This window comes from Pyxicephalus adspersus, chromosome W (assembly GCF_032062135.1).
Source record: "Pyxicephalus adspersus chromosome W, UCB_Pads_2.0, whole genome shotgun sequence".
NCBI lineage: Eukaryota > Metazoa > Chordata > Amphibia > Anura > Pyxicephalidae > Pyxicephalus > Pyxicephalus adspersus.
This window is the reverse complement of record NC_092870.1, coordinates 2,405,223-2,430,311: the sequence shown is the minus strand read 5'-3', so window position 1 is coordinate 2,430,311 and position 25,089 is coordinate 2,405,223. Positions and strand designations below refer to the sequence as shown.

Genomic DNA, 25,089 nt, shown 5'->3' with positions numbered 1-25,089 from the left:
AATCCGCAAAGGGGATTTATACGCAAGTCCTTTTCCCCTGCTGGCGCAGGTTTTTTTTTTTGTCCAGAAAAAAGATGGGACTCTCCGGCCATGTATGGACTACTGCGGTCTGAACTCCATCACTATAGAGAACTGCTACCCTCTGCCACTCATTCCTGTGCTCTTTGACATTCTGCGTGGTACACAGATCTTCACTAAACTAGACCTCTGAAGTGCATATAATCTAATTCGGATCAAGGAAGGGGATGAATGGAAAACAGCATTTAACATCAGAGATGGCCACTATGAGTACCTAGTGATGCCCTTCGGTCTTTGCAATGCCCCGGCTGTTTTCCAGCACTTTGTGAATGAGGTGTTTCGTGATCTTTTATATATCTGTGTTGTGGTTTATCTGGATAACATTTTGTTTTTTTTTCCCCTGACTCACAGACAGCATGTCCGTTAAGTCCTGCAACGGCTCCGTGACAACGGACTGTATGCAAAAGCAGAGAAGTGCTTATTCGAACTCCCCCAGGTGCCCTTTCTGGGCTACATTGTTTCCATGGATCCTGAAAGGTTTGCAGCTATTTCCAAATGGCTACTACCCTGCGGCCTTAAGACTACTCAAAGCTTTCTAGAATTTCCCAACTATTACCGGCAATTTATTAGGAATTATTCCACGTTGATTGCTCCAATCACCGCTCTGACACGGAAGGATGCAAATCCAAAGGACTGGCCCTCTGAGGCTATTCTGGCTTTCAATGCCCTCAAACAGGCTTTTCTTTCCTGTCCAGCACTTGTTAGGAGAGATGTTACCAAACCTTTTACCATCAAGGGCGATGCCTCCTCTGTTGGAGTGGGAGCAATCCTCTTTCAGACCCCCGCTGGTGCCCTACAACCATGTGCGTTCTTTTCCAAGAAGTTTTCCCCAGCGGAAAAGAACTATTCCATTGGAGACAGAGAACTGCTAGCTATCAAACTAGCTGTAGAGGGTTCCCCTCACAAGATCACAATTTTTACTGATCATTAGAACCTCCAGTATCTGCAGTCTGCTCACCGTCTCACCCCCCGGCAATCCCGTTGGTCTTTTCTCGCTTTAATTTTGTGATTACCTTTTAAACCCGGTTCCGCTAACTCCCGAGCAGATGCTCTATCTCACTCCTTTGATCCACGGGATTCAGAGACTGCTGCGGGACCAGAGTTTATCATTCCTCCAGCACGCATCCTGGCCTTGACCTCTATCTAGGAATCCGCTATCCCCCCTGGTAAAACCCTTGTGCCTCCCCAACTCTGTACCAAAATCTTACGTTGGGCACATGACTCCAAGCTTTCTGGCCACCCAGGCGTACACAGAACCTTTACATTTCTCTCCGGACAGTATTAGTTGCCCAATCAAGGATGTGACTGACTATGTCAAGGCCTGTGCTGTCTGTGCTCAAACAAAGTCTGCCACCTGCGCCCCTGCAGGACCACTTCTTCCACTACCTATTCCCACAGAACCTTAGAGTCATCTATCTATGGACTTCATCACTGATCTTCCTCCTTCTGATGGCTGTACAGTCATTTGGGTGGTTGTGGATGGTTTTTCCAAAATGGCCCATTTTTTACCTCTTCCAGCTTTACCGCGGCAGCAGCACTGGTGCCAGTCTTTAAGAAATTTTTAGACTTCATAGCATGCCCACTCATATCGTCTCTGATCGTGGGGTACAATTTACTTCACATTTCTGGAAACGCTTCTGCAAATCCCTTGACATTTCTGCAGAGTTCTCCTTAGCTTACCACCCACAAACCAATAGACAGACAGAGTGAGTCATTGGAAAAATACCTTCGAGCCCTAGTATCTGCCCACCATGATGACTGGGTGGCTCCACTCTACTACTTGCCCACAATATTCACGTTTGCACCAGCACCAAGGAGTCTCCATTTTCTATTGTCTACAGCAAACATCCTCGTCTTCCGTCCCCTATACCCTGCTCTACTGAAGTACACGCACTCTGTGCTCTGCAGAGGGACTTCAACCATATTTGGGCCTCAACATTAGAGAAGTCAGCTGCCCATTACAAGAAGTTTGCTGATCCGCATCGCTGTAAGGCGCCTCTTTTCCAACCTGGGGACAAAGTCTGGCTATGCACCAGGAATATTTATTGCAAGGTGCCTTCTCTAAAGTTTGCTCGTGTTTCATCGGGCCTTATGTCATTTCTGCCAAGGTTAACCCAGTTTGTTATAAGATACGCCTTCCTCCACATCTCAAGCTGCCCAATGCTTTCCATGTGTCTCTACTTGCCGTTGGCCCTGACTCGCTTTTCTCGTCCCTCTCCACTGGCTACTCCTGCAACCGAATCTTCTCAGGAATATGAAGTCCATCAAATCTTGGATTCCAAAATTTCTCGTAAGAAGCTCATGTACCTGATCGACTGGAAAGGTTTTGGTCCTGAGGAGAGATCGTGGGTTCCTGCTACAGATGTGTCTGCTCCTCTTCTGGCTAAAAAGTTCCACCTCCGCTTCCCCTTGAAACCTGGACTCCGGCGGGTGGGGAGGCCCTGTAAAAAAGGGGGGGGGGGGGGGTTAATGTCACACTTACCTCTTCCCCTCTAAAGTGTAAACGCCTCTCTCCTGCGCGTGCAGAGAGTTCTGACGCTGGGCGTGCCTCTGTTGCCAAGCTTTATCAATTCCATCCAATCAGAAAATAGCCTTTGGACCAGCCCTGGCTATTTAGCTAGCTCACACACTGCACAAGTGTTCGTACAACAAGTTTCCACTAGTGCCGAGCCCCTAGTTCCAGTACACCTGTTGCATAATCCATTGTTTCCTGTGTCCAGCTCCCGTTAACCCCTCGTTGTCCAGTCTGTTGGTTCCCAGCCAACTTCCCTGTGCTGTTCCAGTGTTCCTGTCTGTGGATATCCCTGAGTCACCTGTGCTTCCTGTTGCTTCCAGTGTCTCTGTGTTCCCTGTGCCCGCAGTGGCCCCGTGTCACTGGTGTCTATTTCCTGGATCCCTGGCATGTGACCTGACCTCTCTTGATTGCTGCTTTCCTCGACTATCCTTCTGCTTTGTGATTTGGTACCGTGTTTTGCCCACTTTGGTGTGCCCAAGGACCACAACCTTGCAGTACCAAGAGGCGCAACATCTTTACCATCAGAGGTTCTGGAGAAAACCTGGTTACTGCTCAGACTCTGTGCCTTGGCTCTTCTCAGGGCTCACACCACCTCCGTTCAAGCCATAGCACCCCCTAGTGGTCATGTCTTTCCGTGTGTGACACTTTTTAAATCCGATGTATACATAGGTGTGTTGGTTTTGGGGGATTTGTTGTACATCAGTTTCAATCTAAGATTCATAGCAAAAACATTAATATCTTTTTATCAATTTAAATGTATTTAGATGTCCAAAGGGGCAGAATGATAGGCCCATTTTGAGGACGCCTTCCTCCACTGAGGTGAGAATGTAGGAGTGTGTGAGAGGAATGTATGAGTACTTTGTTTTTGTTTTTTTTTTGAGGGGGAGGGCTTTAAATGTGAATGTAGTGTGTAGGGGGGGTGGAGGGGGGCAAATTCCGGAGATGTGAGTGTAGAGAGAGTGGTAATGTTATCTAGAGTTTGGGGGATTTCAACAGGAGTTGTGAACAGGATTGGCAGTGGACTCTGGGTCCAGTGTGTGTTGAGTAGTAAAATTGCTGTTTGTGGGTAAGGATAGTTCAAAAGTGGTGTTGGGTGCTGGGAGTGCTGGAGCTGTGGGGAGAGTAGTGGTCACCAATTGTGAGGTGATCGATGGTTTGAGTTTATGATTACTTTGTGCTAAATCACTATGGAAGCGTTTGCCCTTTGTGATGATGAGGGGGAGTGATTATTTGTGGAGACGGGGTTTGAAAATGTTGAGGAACAGGTGGGTTGGTTGAGGTTGGGTGTGACCAGGAAAATGTCGATTTTAATTTTTGTATTTCCCACTTATACCCTTTCCTTCTTTTTGAATTTTTTTATCTTTATTTTTGTAAATCTCAATATTGAAACTTCTCTAAATGTTTTTTGAAAAGATTATATTGTTAAGTAAATTTTTCAGAATTAACAACCGTGAGATTCTGTGAATGAGTATCAAGGATTTCTAACTCTTTTTCTTTATTCATTTTTCATTATTTATTATTATTATTATTATTTATTTTTGTCTCTTACACTGACCAGTTGTGAACTGTCTAGTGCCAATAGATGGCCAAATACCTGTTTACTATTGTAAATTTTGCGAGATATTTACTTTCTTTTATCTGTATTGTATTTTGAGAAATTATCAATAGTATAATGCAACATAGCTTGCCACAAAAAAACCCTCTGCCTGCTTTTACTGTTGTTTTATATCCGACTCCCAGATGGCAGACTTCTCCACCAGCTGTTAAACTCATCTTGCATCTAACAGAAACATCATCCGCATAGGCAACAACCCTTAATGGTTATACGCCAACAATGACCACAGGCACCCCACACAAGCGTCAGTCTCCTAGCCTTCTGATAAAGGGGTCGATTGAAAACACACAAAGCAGGGGGGCTCGATGGACACCCCTGAACTCGTTTCAAAGGGCTGGCCAATTCAACCATTAACAAGTGGGAAACACACTGCACCTTTATACAAAATCTTCAGCCAATCGATGAAACCATCCGGCAAGCCGTACTTACTAAGCAACAGCCATAGGTACTCATAATTCACTTGCTCAAATACTTTCGCCTGATCCAGTGCCAGCAGACATTTATTCCACTCAGACGCCCTGCACTGCTTAAAGGCCTCCTGGACTGCCAAAACTGCAGAAAAGGTGTTTCTACCCTGGATTGAACAATGCTGCTGGCCAGATAATAAGTTGCTTGCTACTGATGATGAACAACAAAGGAAAATTCTGGCAAAGATTTTCTAATCAACATTGAGAAGTCTAATTGGACTCCAATTCTCGATCTTGACAGGATTCTTCCTCTTTGACAAGACTACTACAGCAGATTGCCCCATGGAGGGAGGGAGCGACCCCTAACAGCCGGTAAATACCTCCACCAATCAAGGAGCCTGAATGGATTTAAAACATTTAAAAATCTTGGCTGTTAGTCCATCCGGGCTGGGCGATTTTTTTTATTTATTTATTTATTTTAAGCCATCTTTTCAATGGCACGAGCTACCTCCTCTGCTGTGATAGGCCCTGTCAAATTTACCACAAAATGTAAACCATTACCCTGTCCTGGAGTGGATTCCAGAAACCGCTCCATCTTGTCTAGATCTAGGTTTTTCCTTCCAAGGAGATCAACACAAAAGTATCTGACTATCTCCTGGATCCCACATCTGGACATTATCAGGGATCCTGTACTGTCCTTAAGACCTGTAACCATGTTAACTGCTGTGCCATCCCTACAGTTCTGGTAAGGGTCGAGCAAGTCGTACTTCCCATAATCCCTCTCCAGAACAAGAGAGGCATGCCTATCATACTGATGTTTGTTCAGAAGCAACTTACCCTCTGCAATCTCCTCCAGATCACCCCCAAATTAGACAAGTCACACAAGTCCCAAATCGATACCTGTGCCCGAAAAAATTCCTCAAAGGATTCTTACCTCTCCATCTTCCAGCAATTCTGGATTCAGTTTCCATAGTCCCTTACCTCTGGGTGGTGTATCTAAAGCATTCAGAGTCACAGATAGCAAAAGGTGGTCAGAAAACTCCACTGCCTTTAGATAAGGAGCCGAGAAGGCAGAGTTCCCCTTTAAAAAAAACCTCTATTCTAGTCTGACTATGCCCTCTCTGAAAAGTGAACCCCGTGTCGTCTGAGCAGTGCCTAATGTACACATCTACCAGACCTGCCTGTCTAACCATTTCATTCAAAAAATTGCTATCAAATCCCTTTGGCCCTTTGGCTATCAAAATCCTTTGGCCTAGTAATGGTGTTAAAATCACCTCCAAAGACAACTTGCTGGGATGTAAAAAGAAAGGGCTTGACCTTGGTAAAGAGACATTCCCTGTCCCATGGAGTTTGAGGCCCATAGAGATTTATAAGGCGAAGGTCCCACCAAGGGGTCTATGACCATGCATCTCCCCATCTCTACTTCAATAATCCGCTGACAAGTCACCTTATCGGTTTTAAAAAGAACCGCAACTCCTCTGCCAGGCTGAGCCGCAAGAGACCAGAAGGAGGAACCGCATCTCCACTCCATCTCCTTTGCTAGATGGACATTGGCCAGAGAACTGAGCCGGTCTCCTGCAAAAAAAAAGTCAGCATCAAACTTGCTGGGGCTAAATTATGTGCACTGACAGATTGGATGCTGGTGACATTAATAATGTCGCCCCCTTTAACAGAGCAAGCACTGTCATCAGGATGATTAAGGTACATGCTTCTTCACCTTCCCCCTACCCAAACTCTGTGTCACACTTTAACTGTACAAGATTCCTTCTTTTATAACCTCCTGGGGAACTCACACTCTGGGTATAAACCAGGCTGTTCTTACACTGAACATTGCTACGTCTAGCAGTGGCATATGACCTGGGGGCCACAGGACCCCCACCCTAGGGCTCTCCCCTCCTCTGCCTGCAGACACACCTTAGCATCAGGTGTGCTCTGTACATTGACAAGATTGTGCTGAGAGGGGCCCTCTACAGTGTTTGCAGCAGAAACAGGTATGGCAGAAAATTATGTCATTATCCAAGGGTGGATTACAAGTCACAGCGGGTTCATTAGGAACAGTATAACCCATTCCATCAAAGAAGTATCCATAGCAGGAGAATCAGTCAGTATATGAAACAGTGAAGTCCCAGCAATCTAAGTAGAAATAGGGATATTGCCCACAGGTTTCACAACAGAATTACCTTCTATCGCTGCAGGATCACCACTGGCTCCTTGCTCGCTGCTCCCAGTGACACTCGGCTCTAGCTTGCTGTCTCATACCCCAAGGATGTTCCTGCATCCTTTCCAGACACTGGCCTCTGGCTCTCAGGGGGGTCCACGTGATTCACCATCTTGATAGGATTCTTGTGTTTTATAACCTGATTTGGTTACAGCATCATTCTAAAAGTTTGCACTGTCTTCATCAATGACAAACGTGCTTTGGTTTAACACCAACTGCTTCTGTTCTGCCACTACCAATCTTCCAACACTGGCTTTACCTGCACTCTCTGCTTTCATTTGGTCTGGGCTACTCACAGCTTTACCTGTTGCTGTTGATTGCAACCCAGCCAAGCTGACGCCATGCGTTGGCTATTGCTGGAGGATTCATTGGTGCCATCTTGTTTACTACTTTGCTGTTTTATTTTAAATAAATCTTTCCTTGTTTGTGAATTTTTCCCTGAAAGGGACGCTTTTTGTCCCATTACCTTTCTTTTAGGCTATGTACACACGTGCAATATTCGTCATTAGATCTTTCACAATTCTTTCCAACGACAAACCACTGGATGATGCATAAACAAGTGCTGTACATACAGCACCAATCTGTTTTATGAAGAGGGGAGGGGAAAAACGATGGAGCAACACCCCGCTGCGCTTTCTCCCTTGCACTTGCATTACGATAATTCGTTGTCCGTGGATCTGCCAGGACGGTCGTTCAGGTGATAGACAACAGGCACTGTAAACATGCAAGATTGAACGATTGCACGTGTGTACCTAGCCTTAGAGCTGAATTATCTCTCATACACAGCTTTTCTCCTTTTCAGGACTTGTCTCCAATAAAAAACTTTTTTATTCAGAACACTAATCTCATTTATTCTTTCCAACACTTTCTTAGAGAAGGCGTCCATATCTTCCCCTGGTCCTGGTCCATCTGCTGGATCTTCAATTAGGCTGTAGGACTCTGCCTCTGAGTCACTACATTCGGGGGGGAAAAGCCTCCCTGGTCTGCCTAGGATCAAGCATGGTCCCAGGCCTGAGAGGCTGGCCAGACCTGGGTGCTGTGTGTGGAAGTCTCAGGAGCTCTCTCTAGCTTGTCTGCGCTCAGTGATGTCACCAGTCTGTAGTGCATTGATTGGCTGCATCCTCAGTGATGTCACCAGTCTGTATGGAATGGATTGGCTGCATTTTCAGTGATCTTACCAATCTTTAAAGAGTCAATATGCTGCATTGAGTGATAATTGTAGATAGTGATGTCACCAGTGGAGTCACCATAGTCTAACAAGTGGATACGCTGTTCTTTCTGTGATGTCACTGCTCACAAGTGAATAGACTGCATTTTTAGTTATACGCTATTGAATTTTTATTTTCCATCTTCCTGTTTAAACCCATCTTGTACCAGCTTTTAGTAACCTGCACAAGTTGTGCAACTTTTTCACAATTTGTTCTGACCATCTGACTGATGACAGCCTAGATAAGCCATTTTGCCTAAGATAGTTCCCAACTTAAAATATATATATTACATGTGAGGCTGAAAATGCCAAGGGTAACTGATTAATGAAATTTCAGTTCCAGGGAGGTTAAAGGTCTGACAGGTGATACTTTATGCCCTGTGCAATTTCTCACTGTTTTGTCTCCTTAGCACCCTCTTGCCATTAAAATGTATCCTTTGAAGAACAATTTATTGTTTGGGTGGGGAAAAGGAAGGTTAGAAGGGGTTGGGGGGGCGTAGGGGTTGATGTGGCTGTTCATTACTGCCCTCTCTAGGTGTAAAGAGGCACAATTACTATTCTTACCATGCTGTCATAGAGAGGGGAAGCAAAAAAATTACATTTTTTTTCGCTCACATTGGGTCAAAAGTGAAGGGAGGCATATTATTCCATTTTTTTTAAACAGTGCATCACATTTCAGGGCATTTCTTTTTTGGCTACTCCACAGCTGTAATATGGACAGGTGGAAGAATCTATACTGCGGAATTAGAATAGCATGACATCTAGAAAACTATTCAGAGAGGTCAGCAATGACAATGATCACTTCTGCTATTTCTTTGGGACCCAGCAGTAAATCTCTGTGCAAAGTTCCTGGGGCTGTGCGCATTAAAAGGGGCTTTAATTTTGTATCCAAGTGTGTCCACCCCTGCAGATGGCCTATTCCCATTACTGATTCACTATGCCCCCTCCTGCACTGTCGCCCACAGTTGAGGCTGTCATCTTGGTAGAGGCAGAGTATTGCTTCCTCCTTTTAGAGCCTTCAGCAAGGAGAATGGTGATCAGCACAGGAGTGGCATTACTAAATATTACCCCAAATATCGGGAGATCAGCAGTCAGGGGCAGCAATGCTTTAGATGATTCAGATATATAGCTATGAGGCTTTATGCACAGGAGTGCCTAGGCACACTCACATAACAGGATATTCACCATTATTTTTGAAGGAGGATTCAAGACTAAAGGAGATTTTTCAGTGTAGGTGCATGGCCAAGTTGGTAGCAAAGTTGTTGTGAATGTGTCTCAAAGGAATAAGGCATGACAAATAGCCAGGACAGAGAAGGGGGTATTCGTGATGGTTTGGGGAACAACCAGGACAGAAAGGGGGTTACCCAGGATGGAGAGGGGGACAGTGAATAACTATGCACAGAATGGCACATTATTGCATTTGCTATTCATTTGGGGATTTGGGAATCATTTGCTCATAATTAAATACTGTATGTTGCTTTTTACTAGGGAGTATGTAACAGAAATTACTCATTCCAAAAACCTAACACAGGTTAATTGACTTCCCCCCAAAATTGACCTTAGACTGTATTAAAGATATATGGCTATAGTAGGAACATTAGATTGTGAGCTCCTTTGAGGGACAGCTAGTGACATGACTATGGACTTTGTACAGCCCTGCATTATATGTTGGCGCTATATAAATACTGTGTAAGAATAATAATATTTCCTGATTGGATTACCTCAATCCCCTTTAATGACATTATCACCTATTACCCAGGACCAGGGGTTTGCAAGTATTCCGTAGCCATGATGAGTGCTTTGTGTTGCACTTTTGCACAGATATTATAATTAAAAAAAACTGCCTTTTCGTAGTCACATGTTGTCAGACGGGGGCCATTGGGCCCTAGTATAGAGTAGTTGGGAGCTGTGAAAGGGTGCATGTTCTGGCCATACGGGGTTGGGGGTGGTGTGCCATTCACAAGCCACCCCTACCCCTCTTCTCATTGTTTAGACAAAGCGTGAGAACTTTCCTAAACTCAAAACTTTCAGGCCACGCCCAGATTCTCAAAGTTACACACTGATGCGAAGGTCGAGGGGGAGGGGGCCACGTAGGCTCTCAGCCATTAGAAACCCGATAGGACTGAGCATTGTGATGCAAATCAGCGCTCTACCTTAAAGTGGTCGCGCTGTCCGAAACCGAGCAGAGGCTGACCCGCAAGTTTATAGCAGCATTGGCAGACCTTCTCATGTGTCGACCAGAGGACACAGTACGAGCACGTCTGCTGGAACCTGTACTAGCCCTGGATCATTAGACGGAGCCACCCTTGGAGAAAAAACAAAAACACCGTGTAAAGACATAAATAGCCGTTGCCAGTCTTGAATCACCATCTTGGAAGTGCCATCGCTGGAGGAATTGTTCTCATTGTATCCGTGCTTAAACTTCCGGGATTACTTGTAGTGCTACCCTGGCCTCCTGGATCCAGCTGTGCAGAAGTAGGGAGCTATAAAGTGCAGTGGTGTAGGAGCTTCAGCACCTAGAAAGATACTAATCTGCAGCTTCTACAGAGCTGCCCACAGTCACCAACTCCTAATCTTTGCCTTATCCTCACAGAGCTCACACACCAGGAGATCCGGCTCTCCTAGGAGGTCTTTGCAAAAAGAACCAATTTCTAAAAACATCCCTTCCAACAGAGGTGCTTCTAAAGAGATCAACAGGACCTCCTTGTAGATCTTCTTTTACTACGATCCAGACTAATTTCCTGCCATCCTTGCCACAAGGAGACCTGGCCCTCCACCTATCTGGATCTTCTACTAACCATGAGCCAGACAGAAGTGTCCACCTGCTCCATCCCTCACACCCAGCGGGTGTTCCAGGAGGCTGTAAGGAAAGGTAACACCAAGGAACTCCAGTCCCTTCTTCAGAACATGACCAACTGTGAGTTTAACGTCAACTCCTTTGGGCCAGAGGGCCAGACTGCATTGCACCAGTCTGTTATCGATGGCAACCTGGAGTTGGTCAAGCTGCTTGTGAAGTTTGGAGCAGACATCAGACTGGCCAACAGGGACGGTTGGAGTGCCCTGCACATAGCAGCCTATGGTGGCCACCAAGACATTGTCCTCTATCTCATCACCAAAGCCAAGTATTCGTCCAGCAGTCGGTAACTGCCCTAGGGACAAGCAGTGACATTCCATCACTTCCTGTTTTGTGGGGGTTTAAATAATTTTTGTTGTGTATGTTTTCAGTTTTTGTGTTTTTTGTTTTTTAATTAAAGAGGATCCGCTGCTTAAGGTTTTTAAACAAGGCTTGTGATCTTGGAGGGTATAATCCTAAAATATGTGTTTCCATCGGATCCTTATCAACTGCTGGTTACTAAATATTTTTTCTTCCTTACAGCTGTTAGTTTTTTTTAAAGGGTTTTATTTAATTTTCTTTAAATGAGGTACAAAAGATAGTGTGTGTGACTCCTGCCTCTTAGTTTGTATGTTTTTTATTTCCTCTTTGACATGATAAAGCTGCTCTTTGGTCTCCAGGTTTTAGGAAGTTCGGGGCCCACAAAGATACATTTTCTTATTTTTTTTCCTATTTTGTTATTTGTCCTATTTTTCGTCTACCTCGGCTTTAAGCACATTATTTAGAAAGAAACAGCACCAGATACTGTACGCTGCACGTGTAGGCAATGTGTTCAACGTTTGTTATCCGACATCATTCCCATGTATAAATACATGCAGTATCCCCCACTTTACTCTTCCACACATGCATGTACATACTTGGTTGCACACTGTTTTGCACAAATAAAGGTGCAAGTGCACCATCTGCTGTCTGCATAGAGAATTGTGACCTGTTGACTACTGAGTTCTGGTTTATATGTTTAGAAGTTATATCGATTTAAATAAGAAAAAGAAGCAACAGGAATGTTTGATATGTATGCGTTGGGTCAGGCAAACGCTGCTTTAAAGACAAAAAAAATCTTAGGGGACCTTAAAACCACGCACATTTGTATTTTTTATCTGCTGTGGGAGAATTTTTTTTGGTCCCAATTTGCCCTGACCCCTAAAACTATTTTGTATAAATGCCAATAAAAAATGTTAAATTAAATTTTTGACGTATATTGACTGGCTGCAAATTTAGCTTTTTTATGCTGGAGGCAATTATTATCAATCATTATTAAAGTCAATCAATACAAGGGTGTTTTTTCCCCAACCCTTTATAATTGCTTTATGCATACTACTAGATGTTAAAAAAATCTTACTTGCTGTGTTTTATTGCACTGTATACTGCTTTACTCTGCATTCTGGTTTATGTGGGACACCATGTCTGCTGCTGTATTATTTTTTTAAAAGCTATCAATAGCTTGGAACAGGAAGACTATTGCAGTCAAGCTGGAACACTTTGCGGTAAACTTTTCAAAACCTGCAGCCATAAAGGCCACATAAACCATGTAATCTATGCTCTCTAACAAGGTCCCCCCTTAAGAATTTTGTACATTGCTTAAAAAAAGGTTCAATGCCAAGTGCAGACTTTTTTTATTAAAAAAGTCTTGTGCTGAATTTTCAGCATTTTTCCTTCTTATTTAATTGGTCTACATTGCTAGGCTGGCATATTACTTGGCACAGGGCTCTGCCTCTGTTCAATAGTTTTTTGAGTGGTTTGGGGAAGGGTGGGTGGGCAGCTAAGGATTTTATTTTGGGGGGAAAAAATAACAAAAAATTACTTTAAATGGGTTTGTGGGCAAAAAAGATAGTGTGTATAAAAATGGAAAAATACAGCTTGTTGCACATTTTCAAGTGGATCTGCCACAAATAATGTCATAATATTTATGATGTAATTACTCCTATGTGCATCCCAAGGTGGTGTATGTATGTGTGTGTGTGTGTGTATGTATGTATATGTGTGTGCCTTTTTATGTTTTTTATTTTTCTTGTAAGATCTCACTCAGTTGGTAAAGGGATATTTAGTTTTAGATTTGGTGTTGCATTCCTCTTCTAACTGTGAAACATTTTTTTTCTTGCAATAATCAAATGCAGCTCTATTCTGTGGCTAGGATTAAAATGTTCGAAGCTACTGTATGCCCTCAAAATCAGCTTTTGTCCTAAGAGAACACCAGAATTAAAGAACCCAGAATTACTAAGAAATAAAAAAAAATGTTGCAGGTTTGACATTTCTATTACAACAAATACATGAACGATTGAGAATCAATCTAATTTATAACTGGCATGTTTTCTTATTTGATCTTCTTTTTGCTCCATTGTCTGTTCATGAAATGTAGTCGTATTGTTGCTTATGAAAATTGTATGCGATGTAGTGCTTTGGTTTTGTGAGCATGTTTTGTAATTGTGCGGTCTGCGATCTGTGAATTTGTGGTGTAAAATTCAGCCTTTATTGGCGATATATTTTAAAAAAACATTTTCTTTGCTTAATTATACTGTTTTTTAGAACAGTTTTAGGTTTTTTTTTGTTTGATGTTTTGAGTTTATGATCCCATAAGTAAACTAGCTGCTGCTTCAATTAATTATTACAGGTGAATTCCTCCTAAAATCAATTGGGATGCTGTAAATGGGAGGATATGGGTTTTGTGGGTGCAGTTTTGCTAATTATATGCCCCCATTGTGGTGGCCTGCTGTTTAGAGTTTGGCTTGAGTATTTCTACATCTCTTTAATGTGTTGGAGATATCTATCTAAGCTGCTTTGACTCTGAAGCTTCCTAGAAGCAGGGGAAGGTAGAGAGGGAGTGGAAATAAAAGATCTGTTTTTAGATCTTGGCCGATGGAGTTATACTTTGAAGTTGACATTGGATTCAAGATTATAGATCCAGAGGAACAAGAAGCCCAATGCAGTCCTACAGTCCTTTTAAGCCTAATGTATAACATAGTGTTAAATTTTCATATATTTGCCTACCACCACTTTAGGAATGGCTGAATTGTACAAGACTAAGGCTAAGGTGATACCTGAACACTGGAAACCAATGAATGGTATGAGCGTGTTTACTGAAAGTGAACGTGTGACCCTCCAACCATTGTTCTATGCTTGAATCTGCGGTTGGGATAAGCTTGGAGTGGTGGTAGGTTAATATTTATTTATTTATGCATTGATACAGTGCTAGTATATATTACACATGTTGTGAACTACTGCTCAAAGGAGCTCTAATTGTTAGTAGAAAAACACCACTATTGAACACGTTAGTGCAGCTGTGAAAGTTATGTAAGGAATTATTAATCTATTATTAAAAATTAATCTATTAACTCAAGTTTTGTTCATTCTCTGAGCTTCTTAATGTAATGGACAGCATTACTATAGGTAAGTGTAAAAGGTAGATGTGTGGCAGGAGTTCATCTTTACAGAACTGGTATGGATATTGTCAAATTTATATACTGTCTATATTTCAAGTTCTTCTCAAAGTTATGACATTACGTTTTCATTGACTTTACCTAATTATTTGCATTCATATTTATCCGAATAACCAAGTTATGTAAATGTATCATGTGAGAAAGTTGTTCTTGCTGAGCTTTTTCTGAAAATGCTACTTGTGGGGCTTTTATGCTGATCCGCTAAATTTTGGTCGAAGAAAATTCAGAAATACTAATCTTTGTCCTATGCACACAAATGTGCAGTTGTGCATAGCCATGCTCTGTATTTAGGTCTCTGGTTTAACAATCACATTACTATTTTCATCAGCACATTGCAGCTCACTATAGTGCACTGCCCTGATGTGCTGTGGTTTGGGCTGGAGAAGATGACTTGCTGTGCCAGTTAGAATGAATGGCACCACAGTGCATGAGATGTGCTTTGCAATACCAGATATGTGAACTGGACTTCACTCAATTAAAGAGGGTGGGAAGCATAATTAGTGACATATCACTTTTAGAGGGTTTAAAAAAAATGAAGTACATCTCTGTAATACATTCCACTATATTTTATTCCTTTAAAACTCTGCTGAAAATGCATGATTGTCTGCCAGAAATGCAGTAAGCTTCTATGTCCTAATGTGAGCTGAAAACACAGAATATTTGTGGCCTGAGTGTCAGCTCTGCCAGTTGTCTTTGCTAAACTACTCAGTAACTCCCATTCTCAGATCTTTACATGATGAAAGGCCAGTCATTTGGTGGTTTAAGTCAATGGGAGGGCTCTTTAAGGTGCAGGAAGTGCACACAGGACCCAGAACTGCTCCAAATATCTGGCAAGTTCAACAGGTTGGTTTGCACTTCTCAAACTGATGTAACAAAATGCTTTTATGACACTGTATATCTGAAAGACCAAGGTAGCAAATATGAGTTCGGTACTGGGGTTTACAAACACTTTATTGCTGATTTTATTTCCATTCATCAGCTGGGCTTTGGAACAATGGTAAAGTGTATGCCTTGTGGAGAATATATTATTAAAAAAAAAAAATAGTTTGACTTTTGTCTCATACTTTCATCGGGTGTCACACCTGTAGATATCTTTGAGGGAACATCCAAGGGAAATCTACACTTGCTTTTGACATCTCTACAACCCACTCAATTTACTTTAGGTCATTTGATGCCTAAAGAATGCAAAGAATGGAGTCAATTTATAAAGTACTAATGCAGTTTCTCTGTGGCATCCCTTTGAAGTTCCAACCTTCATAAATTGTCCCTTTAAAGTTTGAACCCTCTATAGTAAAATTAATAAAGCCAAAAGTTTTTTCTTAGGTTTTGAAGACCAAGATGGGGGAGAGAGAGTTTCCCTCTCGGTAGCCACCATTCTATATGGACGGAAAGTGAAGGAAATCTTCCCCTAAGAGAAAATTGGGATAAAAATAGGAACCTGACAATAGTTACGAACACGACGATGGATGATCGCAGCGGGACCAGGTAAGTGATTGATAAACCCAAACTTTTCTCACTGTATTTTCATACAGTGAGAAAAGTTCGGGTTTATCGATAATTGTAACTTTTTAAAGCCCGTACCAAGGTCGGGCTTATCGCTCAGGTGGTTAATCTATGTTGCTCTATTCTGTGTATACTGTTACATTTGTCACTGTACTCTTGCATGATCACATTATCACATGTATGCAGGGATGTATGTACTTCCTGTACTTGCAGAAATCACTTCTACAGAGTGCTAAAACGCTTGTATAATCGTGGTAAAACACGGATAAACGCGGCATAGACGTTTTTCAGCTTTTTCCAGCATTTAAAAAAAGTTTTAAAACGTTAAAATAAATGCATAAAAACGCTTATAAACACAGTAGGAACGTTTACATGCCTTTTTACAAAACGTCCATGTAGACCCAGCCTTAATGTCCATTTTGCTATTAAGAAGTCAATGCTATGTTCCTGTGTTTTTGGCCATATTGTTTCATTAGAATAAAATGTCTATATTACCACCTTGCAATGTTTGTCCAGCATAAATATTTTCTGATCCAGGTTTCCACCCTTGATAGGTCAAAATAGCATATTGGTTTGGTAAATATTTTTGGAATGCTATATTTTTGGGCCCACTTTGGAAATAATTATGCTTTATATGCAAGTGTGGGTTTTCATGTGTATTTTTTTGGTTGATTTGGTCATGTAAATTTAGTGTTATCTGAGTGTTCTCTAAATGTTAAAGTGACCTTTTAGCAAATAGGTTTATTTTGAATAAAGGTTTTGTCCATATTTTGTATATTTTTTTTTTTTGGGGGGGGGTGGGGGTTTGTTTCTGTGATCTCCTTTACAATGTCCCAGGACCTTCAATTAACCCAATTAAAAATTTATATTATGCTCGTTTTTAAACAGTTCCCTTCTATGATTATTTTGACTAAATTTGGCTAAAAACAGCACAATTGGCTTAATAAATGTATACATGCATATATATCTGTATGTATGCATTTATGTGTGTACATAATAAATTATAGGAAGAAATAGGCAGAAATAGGTAATGAGGAATTTTTAGGCCATATTGCTTGACATGTTTCAAATTGCAAAGATTGCCTATTTCTTCCTATTATTTCTGATATCATGGGCTTGGCTCCAAGCAACATTCATGGATGATATTGGTTCTGGTTAAAGGAGGAAACACCCTTTATATGCTTCCACTACCAAGCTGAGGTAAGTCAATATATAGTTGGGCAAGGTCTGACATGCAATTGAAACTGAATAAACACCCTGAAAGGCTTGAAAAGCAAGAACATATGTTTAGCTCAAAGTGTACAAACCAGCAGGTTAGTCCATAATTCAAAAAAGAAACATAACAAAATACATATACAAAAAGTATATTAATATGAAATAATATGCGTGTACCTATGCGCAACATAGAACACTGGTTACATGCGAGTATTAAAGCGCATACAGCAGGCGTACGTGCAAATGTGGGGCATGGCCACATTTTTCAGTAGGCGGGAGTAAACCAGGAAGTTTCATATCGGTATTATCATCATGCCGCACCCATTGTTTGTAGAGAGGGACCTGCACTTCATTATTCAGGTAAGTAATTTTCTTAAAAAGTTTTAGCGGGGGGGCGGGGAGGGGGATTCTTTTTACAATAAGCATTCATGTTTGTCCATGTTTGCAAATTTAAATGTTTTTATGCATCATGCATGTTTGGACATTTAAATGTGTTTTTATGCATCATGCATGTTTGCACATTTAAATGTGTTTTTAGGCTGCTTCTCATATTCCTCAGCCTAAGAACTCACCGTTTTTAATCCTTCACATGTCCTAAACCCTTGTTTGTAACTACTTGAAATGTTGAAGATCCTGCTAGCTACTACTCAACCACATTTCTTGGAGGTTGTTGCTGTTTAAAAAGCAAGTGCATCTAGGAGGCAAAAGGAGCCATTCATGCCCCCCCACTTACGTAGCAAGGAGAATTGGGCTGAAAGTTATACCTACATTTCAAGAAACCCCAATTTATTGGGAATGGTGAGGTGCATAAACCAGAAAATGTAGGTTCAAGTCGGGGGACACTTGCTCCTTGCTATGTAAGTGGGCCCGGGGGGGCCACTTTTTCAATTAAGGACTCTTATGTGCACTTGCTTTGGAAAAAGCATTCCCAATGTAGGATTTTCTATAGTGTTTGCAATTGGGATCCCCATATCTTCAAATGCTTGTAATCTGGTGGCCTGAGATTTTGGAGATATTTTGGGACTATTATCTATGAGTGTTCTCTGTGCTTGTACACAGATTTGTAAGGCTGAAAGACATGCAGAATTCCCACACACAGATATCACACTGTGCCCATGATGTCGTTACACATGCCCACAGAGTGGATATATTTTCCCAAGTATTTTTTTTATATAGAAACCACAGCACAGCTATAGAATGGGGGAGGGACAGCCTGTGTCCCCATCTCATTCTAGCTGTGCTCTTCTCACTGCCCAGCTCTTATCGGCAGCTGGAATCTTCTGCATGGATGACAGCTGAGAATGGAGCGTCCTCTATTGTTCTTTCAATGGATTAGAGCTGCAGATGAGAGCTGGGTAGAGGTCCACACACCTAAAGTTGGCTGTTCACAACTATGTACATGCACATATTTAGATGTGTGTATGTACGTTTTGTAAAAATCTTCATGATTCTACCCCATTAAGCTCAATCAGGTAGATCATTTGAAGAGCACTAATTAGCCTCCTCGCTATCACGCAAGGCTGGAAATTATCTTTCTTTGTCCAGAGGACAGTGGAAGCCTTCTAGCTGACACCACAATCCTGATTTTTGTGAAGGCACATTATTCTACTTATCTCACATAGATATTCCCGTGTTTTGTACTTCTCCACTTTTTTTAAAGATTTATTTTTTCACGTCAACAAAATAAATCTACATGTGCTCCATTATCTGACCTAATGTAACGGTGCTTACATTTTGCCCCTAGATTGTATGTATGGCACCTACTAATGCTTCACTAAAACCGGATAAACAGAGTTCACATCTAGGAGCACAATTATTGTTTTTACAATGGTTTAAACAGGATTAAGCTTAGTGGTGTGGCAACTGGAAGCTTCTTAGTAATAGTATACCCATATATATCTACACACAATATTAACAAACAGTTTACAATTGAAACCAAACTATGTCAATTTGCAACAGAAAATATATCAATCAATCAGTCAATGAATTAGTTATCCCTTTTTTTCTTTTTAAGAAGTGTTTGGTTGTTGTCAAAATAACTCACATTTTGTTTCTCTTCTTCTTTAGACAATGATTCTGTGCCGGTATGACCAGCAGCGGTCCATTTTTGCCAAGCGCCGGATTGCGGAGAGGCTTGCAGGGACGCGCCCAACAGTCGCCCAAATCCAGCACATTTGGAGCGACCTAAAGGGGAGGAGACCGGATTTGGTACGCGAAGTGGGGAACCGCATCCTGTCTGGTAAGTTTTGCATTTTGTCTTCTCCTCTTGTTAAGGACTGGTGTTTTAGAATGTTTGTTGTTTTTGTAAAGTAGTATTGTTTAGCCTAGAACTGTCTGTTTTTCACTTCACAATTTGATTTTGTTATTACAGCCAATTCTCCATCATGCCGAACGCAAATAATCCAGCGACCACACAGGCGACTGGCCATCCCCCAGGATGTGGAGGAGGAGACATCCCCATGAGGGAGGAGCTAGTCAGGAGGAGAGAGATGCAGAGGAGGTGCCATCCCCAGGGGAGGAGGAGCCATTTCTGGAGGAGGAGCCTGCTGCCCAACATCTGCAGCCAGAGTCCTCCGATGAAGGCCGAGGAGATTGCCTGTAAGCTAACCTTAGAATCAACTTTTGTAACATGTTGCAATTCAACACATTCTCACACTACTTTCACTATTTTGTGTTACAAATACAAAGAAAGATCTAGCAGGATTTCATGTAGCTTCCAGTCATTATTCATGCATCAAATGAACGTTCTTTCTAGGTTGTTGGCTAGCATGAAGAAAAAGTGTTTTTTTGAGTTGTTTAGTTGTACTGACAAATGTTTGCTCTGAATTTTTGGACGTAGGCAGAAAGTATCATTTAGAAGTTCTGCATTAATCTATTTACCTTAACTAACCTTACAAATCTACTTTAGTCCTGCCTACCCACTTTTACTTATGGTGTTCATTTTTTATCTACAGCTAGTGGAGCACCCTTGCCAGCACCTCCTCCACAGGACACAAGTTCCTCATCTGAATGTAAGTATTTCTCCATTTTAGATATTGTGAACATTCCTTTAAAACCATGAAAATAATAGTAGGAGGTAGTTTGTTAGGCATAGCTCCATCAAGTATCATTAGGAGTGTATGACTAGCTTCATGTCTAGGCAGCTTTTAGCAGAAGACAAAGGTTAAATGTCACTTAGCCACGTTTGTCCCTTGTTAAAACCCACAACCTTCATTGCCAACAAACTGCATCACTTTAGTTCCATAGCTATAATTAGCTTAGCCCCAGGAATAACCTTTCTTTCTTGTTTGGCACGGTGTAAACGGCAAAACTGTCAGATGAGATGACATAACTTGAATTCTTTAGCACTGTGCAATTTAAGAACTAGCTGTATCTTATACTGTTACATTTGATTAGTACTTACCTCTCTTATTTTTTTGGTCTCCTTCTACAAACACAGCCAGTTCCACATCAAGGGAGGCAGCCAGCCCTCCTGAGGAGCTTCCGAGCCCCCCACCACCGCCACCCCAACCCCGGCGACATAGCAGACATCCTCCTGGTAAGTTTATATTTTCATTTGTTTGGTTTTTACAAGGACAGTACTTTTAAAAAATGTTTGGACCAAACTCTTTCGGGTAATATATTTGTTTTTTCCTCACCTGCCAGGAAGTAGACAGGATAGCCTGTATTGGCTGCACCGGAGGATGTCTGCCATGGAGCGCTGGTTCAAAATAGCCCCTCTCCGGCATATGCCCAGGCGGTACCGCTTTAAAAAAAAAAAAAAAAGATATTTGTACATATGTTTTAAAAAAGTTTTGTTCGGGGCCGTGGCTACGAGATGGCAGCATGAGGGAAGCTTCCTTTTGAGCTCCCGCCGCTTCCACTGCTCTATTCCGTCTGGCAGTCTCCGCCAACGATCTCCTCCCCCATAAACCGCATGCCGCGAGGACGGAAGAAGCCGGGTCCTAGGAGAGCGGGTAAGGAAACCGTCTTAGCCCGCTATTTCACCCCACAGGGCTCGTCTGCCCCAGAGCACGTGGCGCCCAACATGGCATCGGTCCGCTCCTCTCCTCCTTCCTCCAGCGTGGGAGCCTCTGCAGTAGATCCTGCAGGCTCCATGACTCACTCCCCTGCTACTCCAGGGAGTCCAGCTTTATTTGCAGAGGGTTCCCGGGACTCTGCCTCCCCAGAGCCCAGCATCAATTACGCTGCACAGCAGCCATGCCATGCTGCAGGAACTTTTTGCCACACTGCCCACAAAGAGTGATTTGGAAAACATGCTGGGCAAATTGGAAGGCTCCATACTTGCAGAACTGGATGCAGTTAAGCAAAGAGTTTCAACAGTTGATACTAGAGTAATAGCCATGGAATCTTCTGCTAGTGCTATGCAATCCTCTGTGACCACTCTAGAATCTGATATGGGACATGTTAAATCACAGCTTACTTCCTTACTGCTCCATACTGACGACCTGGAAAATCGCAGTAGGAGAAATAATGTACGCCTCAGGGGGATCCCTAATGCAACGGCTAATGCTGACGTACATGCCACTGTGACTACCACTTTCAACATGCTTCTTGACCGGCTATTAGATACGGCCAGTGAACTTGAGCGGGTACACAGAGTGCGCAGTGTCCGAGACCGCAGTTCAAATCTACCCAATGATGTGCTATGCCGCGTTCACTACTAGACTTTAAAAGAGGAGATAATGAGAAAAGCATGGCGGCTAGGTCCTGTGGACTTTGATGGTGCCAGTATACAGTTATTGCCGGATGTCTCGGCGCAGACTTTACGTATGCACCGCGTGCTCCGCCCACTATTGGAATTGAGCCGTTCCGCGGGGGTATACTACAGATGGGGCCACCCATTCCATGTATTAGTGACGAAAGGAGGAGAGACATTTGCTCTGCACCGCCATACACAGCTTCCTGCGTTATTTTCTATGCTAGGTGTGGACCCAATTGTGATTCCTAACTGGCTGGATTTTCCTACAGAAGAAGCGGCCTCTCTGCTGCGGAACCGCAGGAGAGAATTTCCCCGGAGACCTGTGCGTGTTGCGATACAAGGAGAGAGGAACACACTGGGCCCTACGGCCAATAAACCTTGATTCTCACCCTATTGTGCCTGGTGTCTATCCGGGATAAATGGTTCGTGCCCCTTTGGAATTGCTGACGAATGTAGTAATGCTATTACAGCTGAGCTGACCTATGACTTATGTACAATGCAATTTACTGCTGCTAATATTTTTTAGGGTTTGTTTGCCATGTTAGGTGAGTACTATGTGCCTGGCCTCTAATGACTCGGTTTTCTGTGGTAATGTTATGTTTGATCTGCAAATGCACTTTGATTTTCGCTACCTTTTATTGTTTATATGTGGTACATTGTAATGTTAGAATATGGCGGGTAATATGTTTATTATTATCCTGAAGGCATGTACTTATGGTGGGTACTATACTAAGATGTGTTCTGCAATGCAACCCCCTGCCTTAAGAATCTTACTCCTCCCATCGAATTTTGAAATGTTTTATGGGAATAGCTGGGTAGCCTTGGAGGACCGGGTTGTCATGCTGCAGTAGCTGCTGCAGTGTCTTCAAGGCATTGGGGGGCTGACAGGTATGGTCCTCTCTAGTTGTTTAGTTACTTACATAGCCCTATTTTCTAGATGCTATGGCAGGTCTGGCAGCCTAATATACAATTGTTGGCTCGCTATGTGGCGAGGGCCGCACGATGACAATCGGCTTCTCTAACTTTACTGTCTGTGCCTTTTCCCTCCATGCAGCTCTGGGTTATTGATGTGGTACATGCAAAAGTGCTCTTATCCATAAAGCGTGTATGTTTACTGATAATATTGGTTGGCAGATCGTTCAGTCCACGGTGAGCGGTGTCTAAGATATAATACTGCCCGCAGGGGTTGCCCCCAGAGGCGGAGAGGTGGGCACTGTTTGAGCCTGACCGCCTATTAACGCTGGTGGCGTTGGAAACACCGCTGACCATGGACTGCTCTGAATAAACGATTTTATACGGGTCTATACATAACTATTTGTTCGATATGTTTTTTTAAAGATAGATATATTGCCCTAGCTGGTTTCATTATTCTCTCTGATTTACCTGGGGAAGCAATGTTTATTTGTTTTTATGTTGTTATGTATCTGAGTTTGTACTGTTGGCGGATCTTGGAATGTTAGTTAATTAAAATAGATGCGGTGGAGGCCGGTGGAGTGCCTCTGCTGAGTTCCACTACCCCACTAGTCTGCTCCTCTCCCTAGTGGTTTAGGAGCTAGGTACTGATTTGTATTTTTGATTTGGTGGGCTTCGGCTGCTTGACCAGGGCACTTTCCACCATCCTTTTTCTCTTCCCCTCCCTTTTTGTTTTACTCTCCTATACCCGCTCCTCTCCTCCCTCCCCCCCACCTCCTTTTTCTTTTTAATTTTCCTTCTTTTTTCTTTTCTCTCTTTTCTCTGGTTCTCCTCTCTTTTCTTACCCCCTCCCCACCCTTTGAGTGGTCCCGAGTCTAACCCTTGTTCCCCATGTCCCCCCCTTTTTTTTTTTTTTTGTTTTTCCTTTGATTTCAGTGGAACTATAGGATAGTTGAAGGACTATCCTTAGCGCCCATATGTCACTAAAAATCGCATCCATCAATGCGAAAGGTCTCAATTCCCCAACTAAACGCTCAGTGTTATTGAATTCCCTCAATAGCTTAAAATGTCAGATAGCGTTTATACAGGAAACGCATTTCCGTCACGATAAGGTACCTTCACTTAAAAACCGTCAATTTCAGACAGCGTGCCATGGCTCATCCCCTGACTCCAAGGGTGTTAGCATATTGATTGATAAATCCCTCCCTTGGACGCTAGTTACTTTGAAGGTGGACCTTGAAGGGCGGTACCTCCTAGTTAAGGGGAAGATCCACACTAGATTGTTTACCCTGGTTAACTTGTACCTCCCTAATACTAACTAAGTGTCTTTTTTGGAAGAGTTCCTCGAGGTTGCTGATATGTTTGCGGGGGGAGTTTTGGTGGTGGGGGGCAACTTTACCTTAGCGTTGGACCCAGCCCTCAATGTTTCTGGAGGGGCTTCCCACCTCCCTCGCTCTGTCTTACGGCGCCTGAACGGCCTTTTACACCTCCATCAGCTAACTGACATCTGGAGAATACAGCACCCTAGCGAGCGTGACTACACTTTCTACTCACTTACTCGCGCATAAATTTTTCCTGGTGAAACACGATACAATCTCCCAAGTACAGAGGTAGGAAATATGACATTCTCTGATCACGCCCCGATTTCGATCACGATATTCTCTGATGTTTCCCCCCCAGGGGGCAGTCCTTGGTGTCCAAATGAATCTCTTTTATCCTCCGGCGAATTTGGGACTCATTTAGAAAGAGACATATTGGCCTTCTTCGATAGGAATGAAGCGTCTGTCTCTAGCCTGCTGTGCGCGGTCTGTTAATACAGCAAGGCCATAGGGTGCTGCTACTTCAGGATCTGTATGCCCTGGAGACTAGACATAAACGTGGTCACTCACCAGACACGGAAGCACAATTAGTGGAATTGAGAGGGAGAATAAATATGCAGTTCTGTTTTCAAGCAAAGTCCCAACTAGATAAATGCATAGCGTTTTTTTATGAATATAATACCAAATGTGGGAAAGCTCTAGCGCGTGCCATTAGAGTCAAAAGGGCCCGTACCTTTATTCCTTGCATCCAATCAAGTGCTGGTACCCTACTGCATCGCTCTCAGGATATAGCTGATGCCTTTAAGGATTTCTACTCCAAGCTTTATAATTTAAGGGGGAATCCTGAGACAGGTCCCTCAGACACAGTTGGCACAAATATACAGGAATATCTAGCGGCCTCTGGTATCCCTAAGATAACAGAAGAGGCCCTGGCAGCTTTAGATGCTCCTATCACTATCAGCGGAGTTACAAGCGGCTGTTACAAATGCACTCACAGGTAAGGCACCAGGCCCCGACGGGTTTACCCTAGCCTATTATAAGCGGGTTTACCCTAGCCTATTATAATTCTTC

The 25,089-nt window shown here is 42.7% G+C and overlaps 2 protein-coding genes and 1 long non-coding RNA gene across 3 annotated transcripts in view; all 3 read left to right on the top strand.

The window, feature by feature from the left end:
• LOC140342784 (uncharacterized) overlaps nucleotides 1-25,089 on the top strand; it is an 830,340-nt gene that overhangs the window by 784,036 nt on the left and 21,215 nt on the right. The gene's annotated exons all lie outside the window — the stretch shown is intronic.
• LOC140342799 (notch-regulated ankyrin repeat-containing protein) lies at nucleotides 10,179-12,641 on the top strand. Its single transcript, XM_072429147.1, has one exon. The coding sequence runs from the start codon at nucleotides 10,840-10,842 to the stop codon at nucleotides 11,182-11,184; it is 345 nt and encodes a 114-aa protein (XP_072285248.1). The 5' UTR covers nucleotides 10,179-10,839; the 3' UTR covers nucleotides 11,185-12,641.
• Nucleotides 17,549-21,331, top strand: LOC140342869 (uncharacterized). The gene is made up of 5 exons (XM_072429241.1): nucleotides 17,549-19,324; nucleotides 19,457-19,683; nucleotides 20,040-20,096; nucleotides 20,525-20,623; nucleotides 20,731-21,331. The coding sequence occupies exons 2-5, from the start codon at nucleotides 19,470-19,472 to the stop codon at nucleotides 20,994-20,996; spliced, it is 636 nt and encodes a 211-aa protein (XP_072285342.1). The 5' UTR covers nucleotides 17,549-19,324; nucleotides 19,457-19,469; the 3' UTR covers nucleotides 20,997-21,331.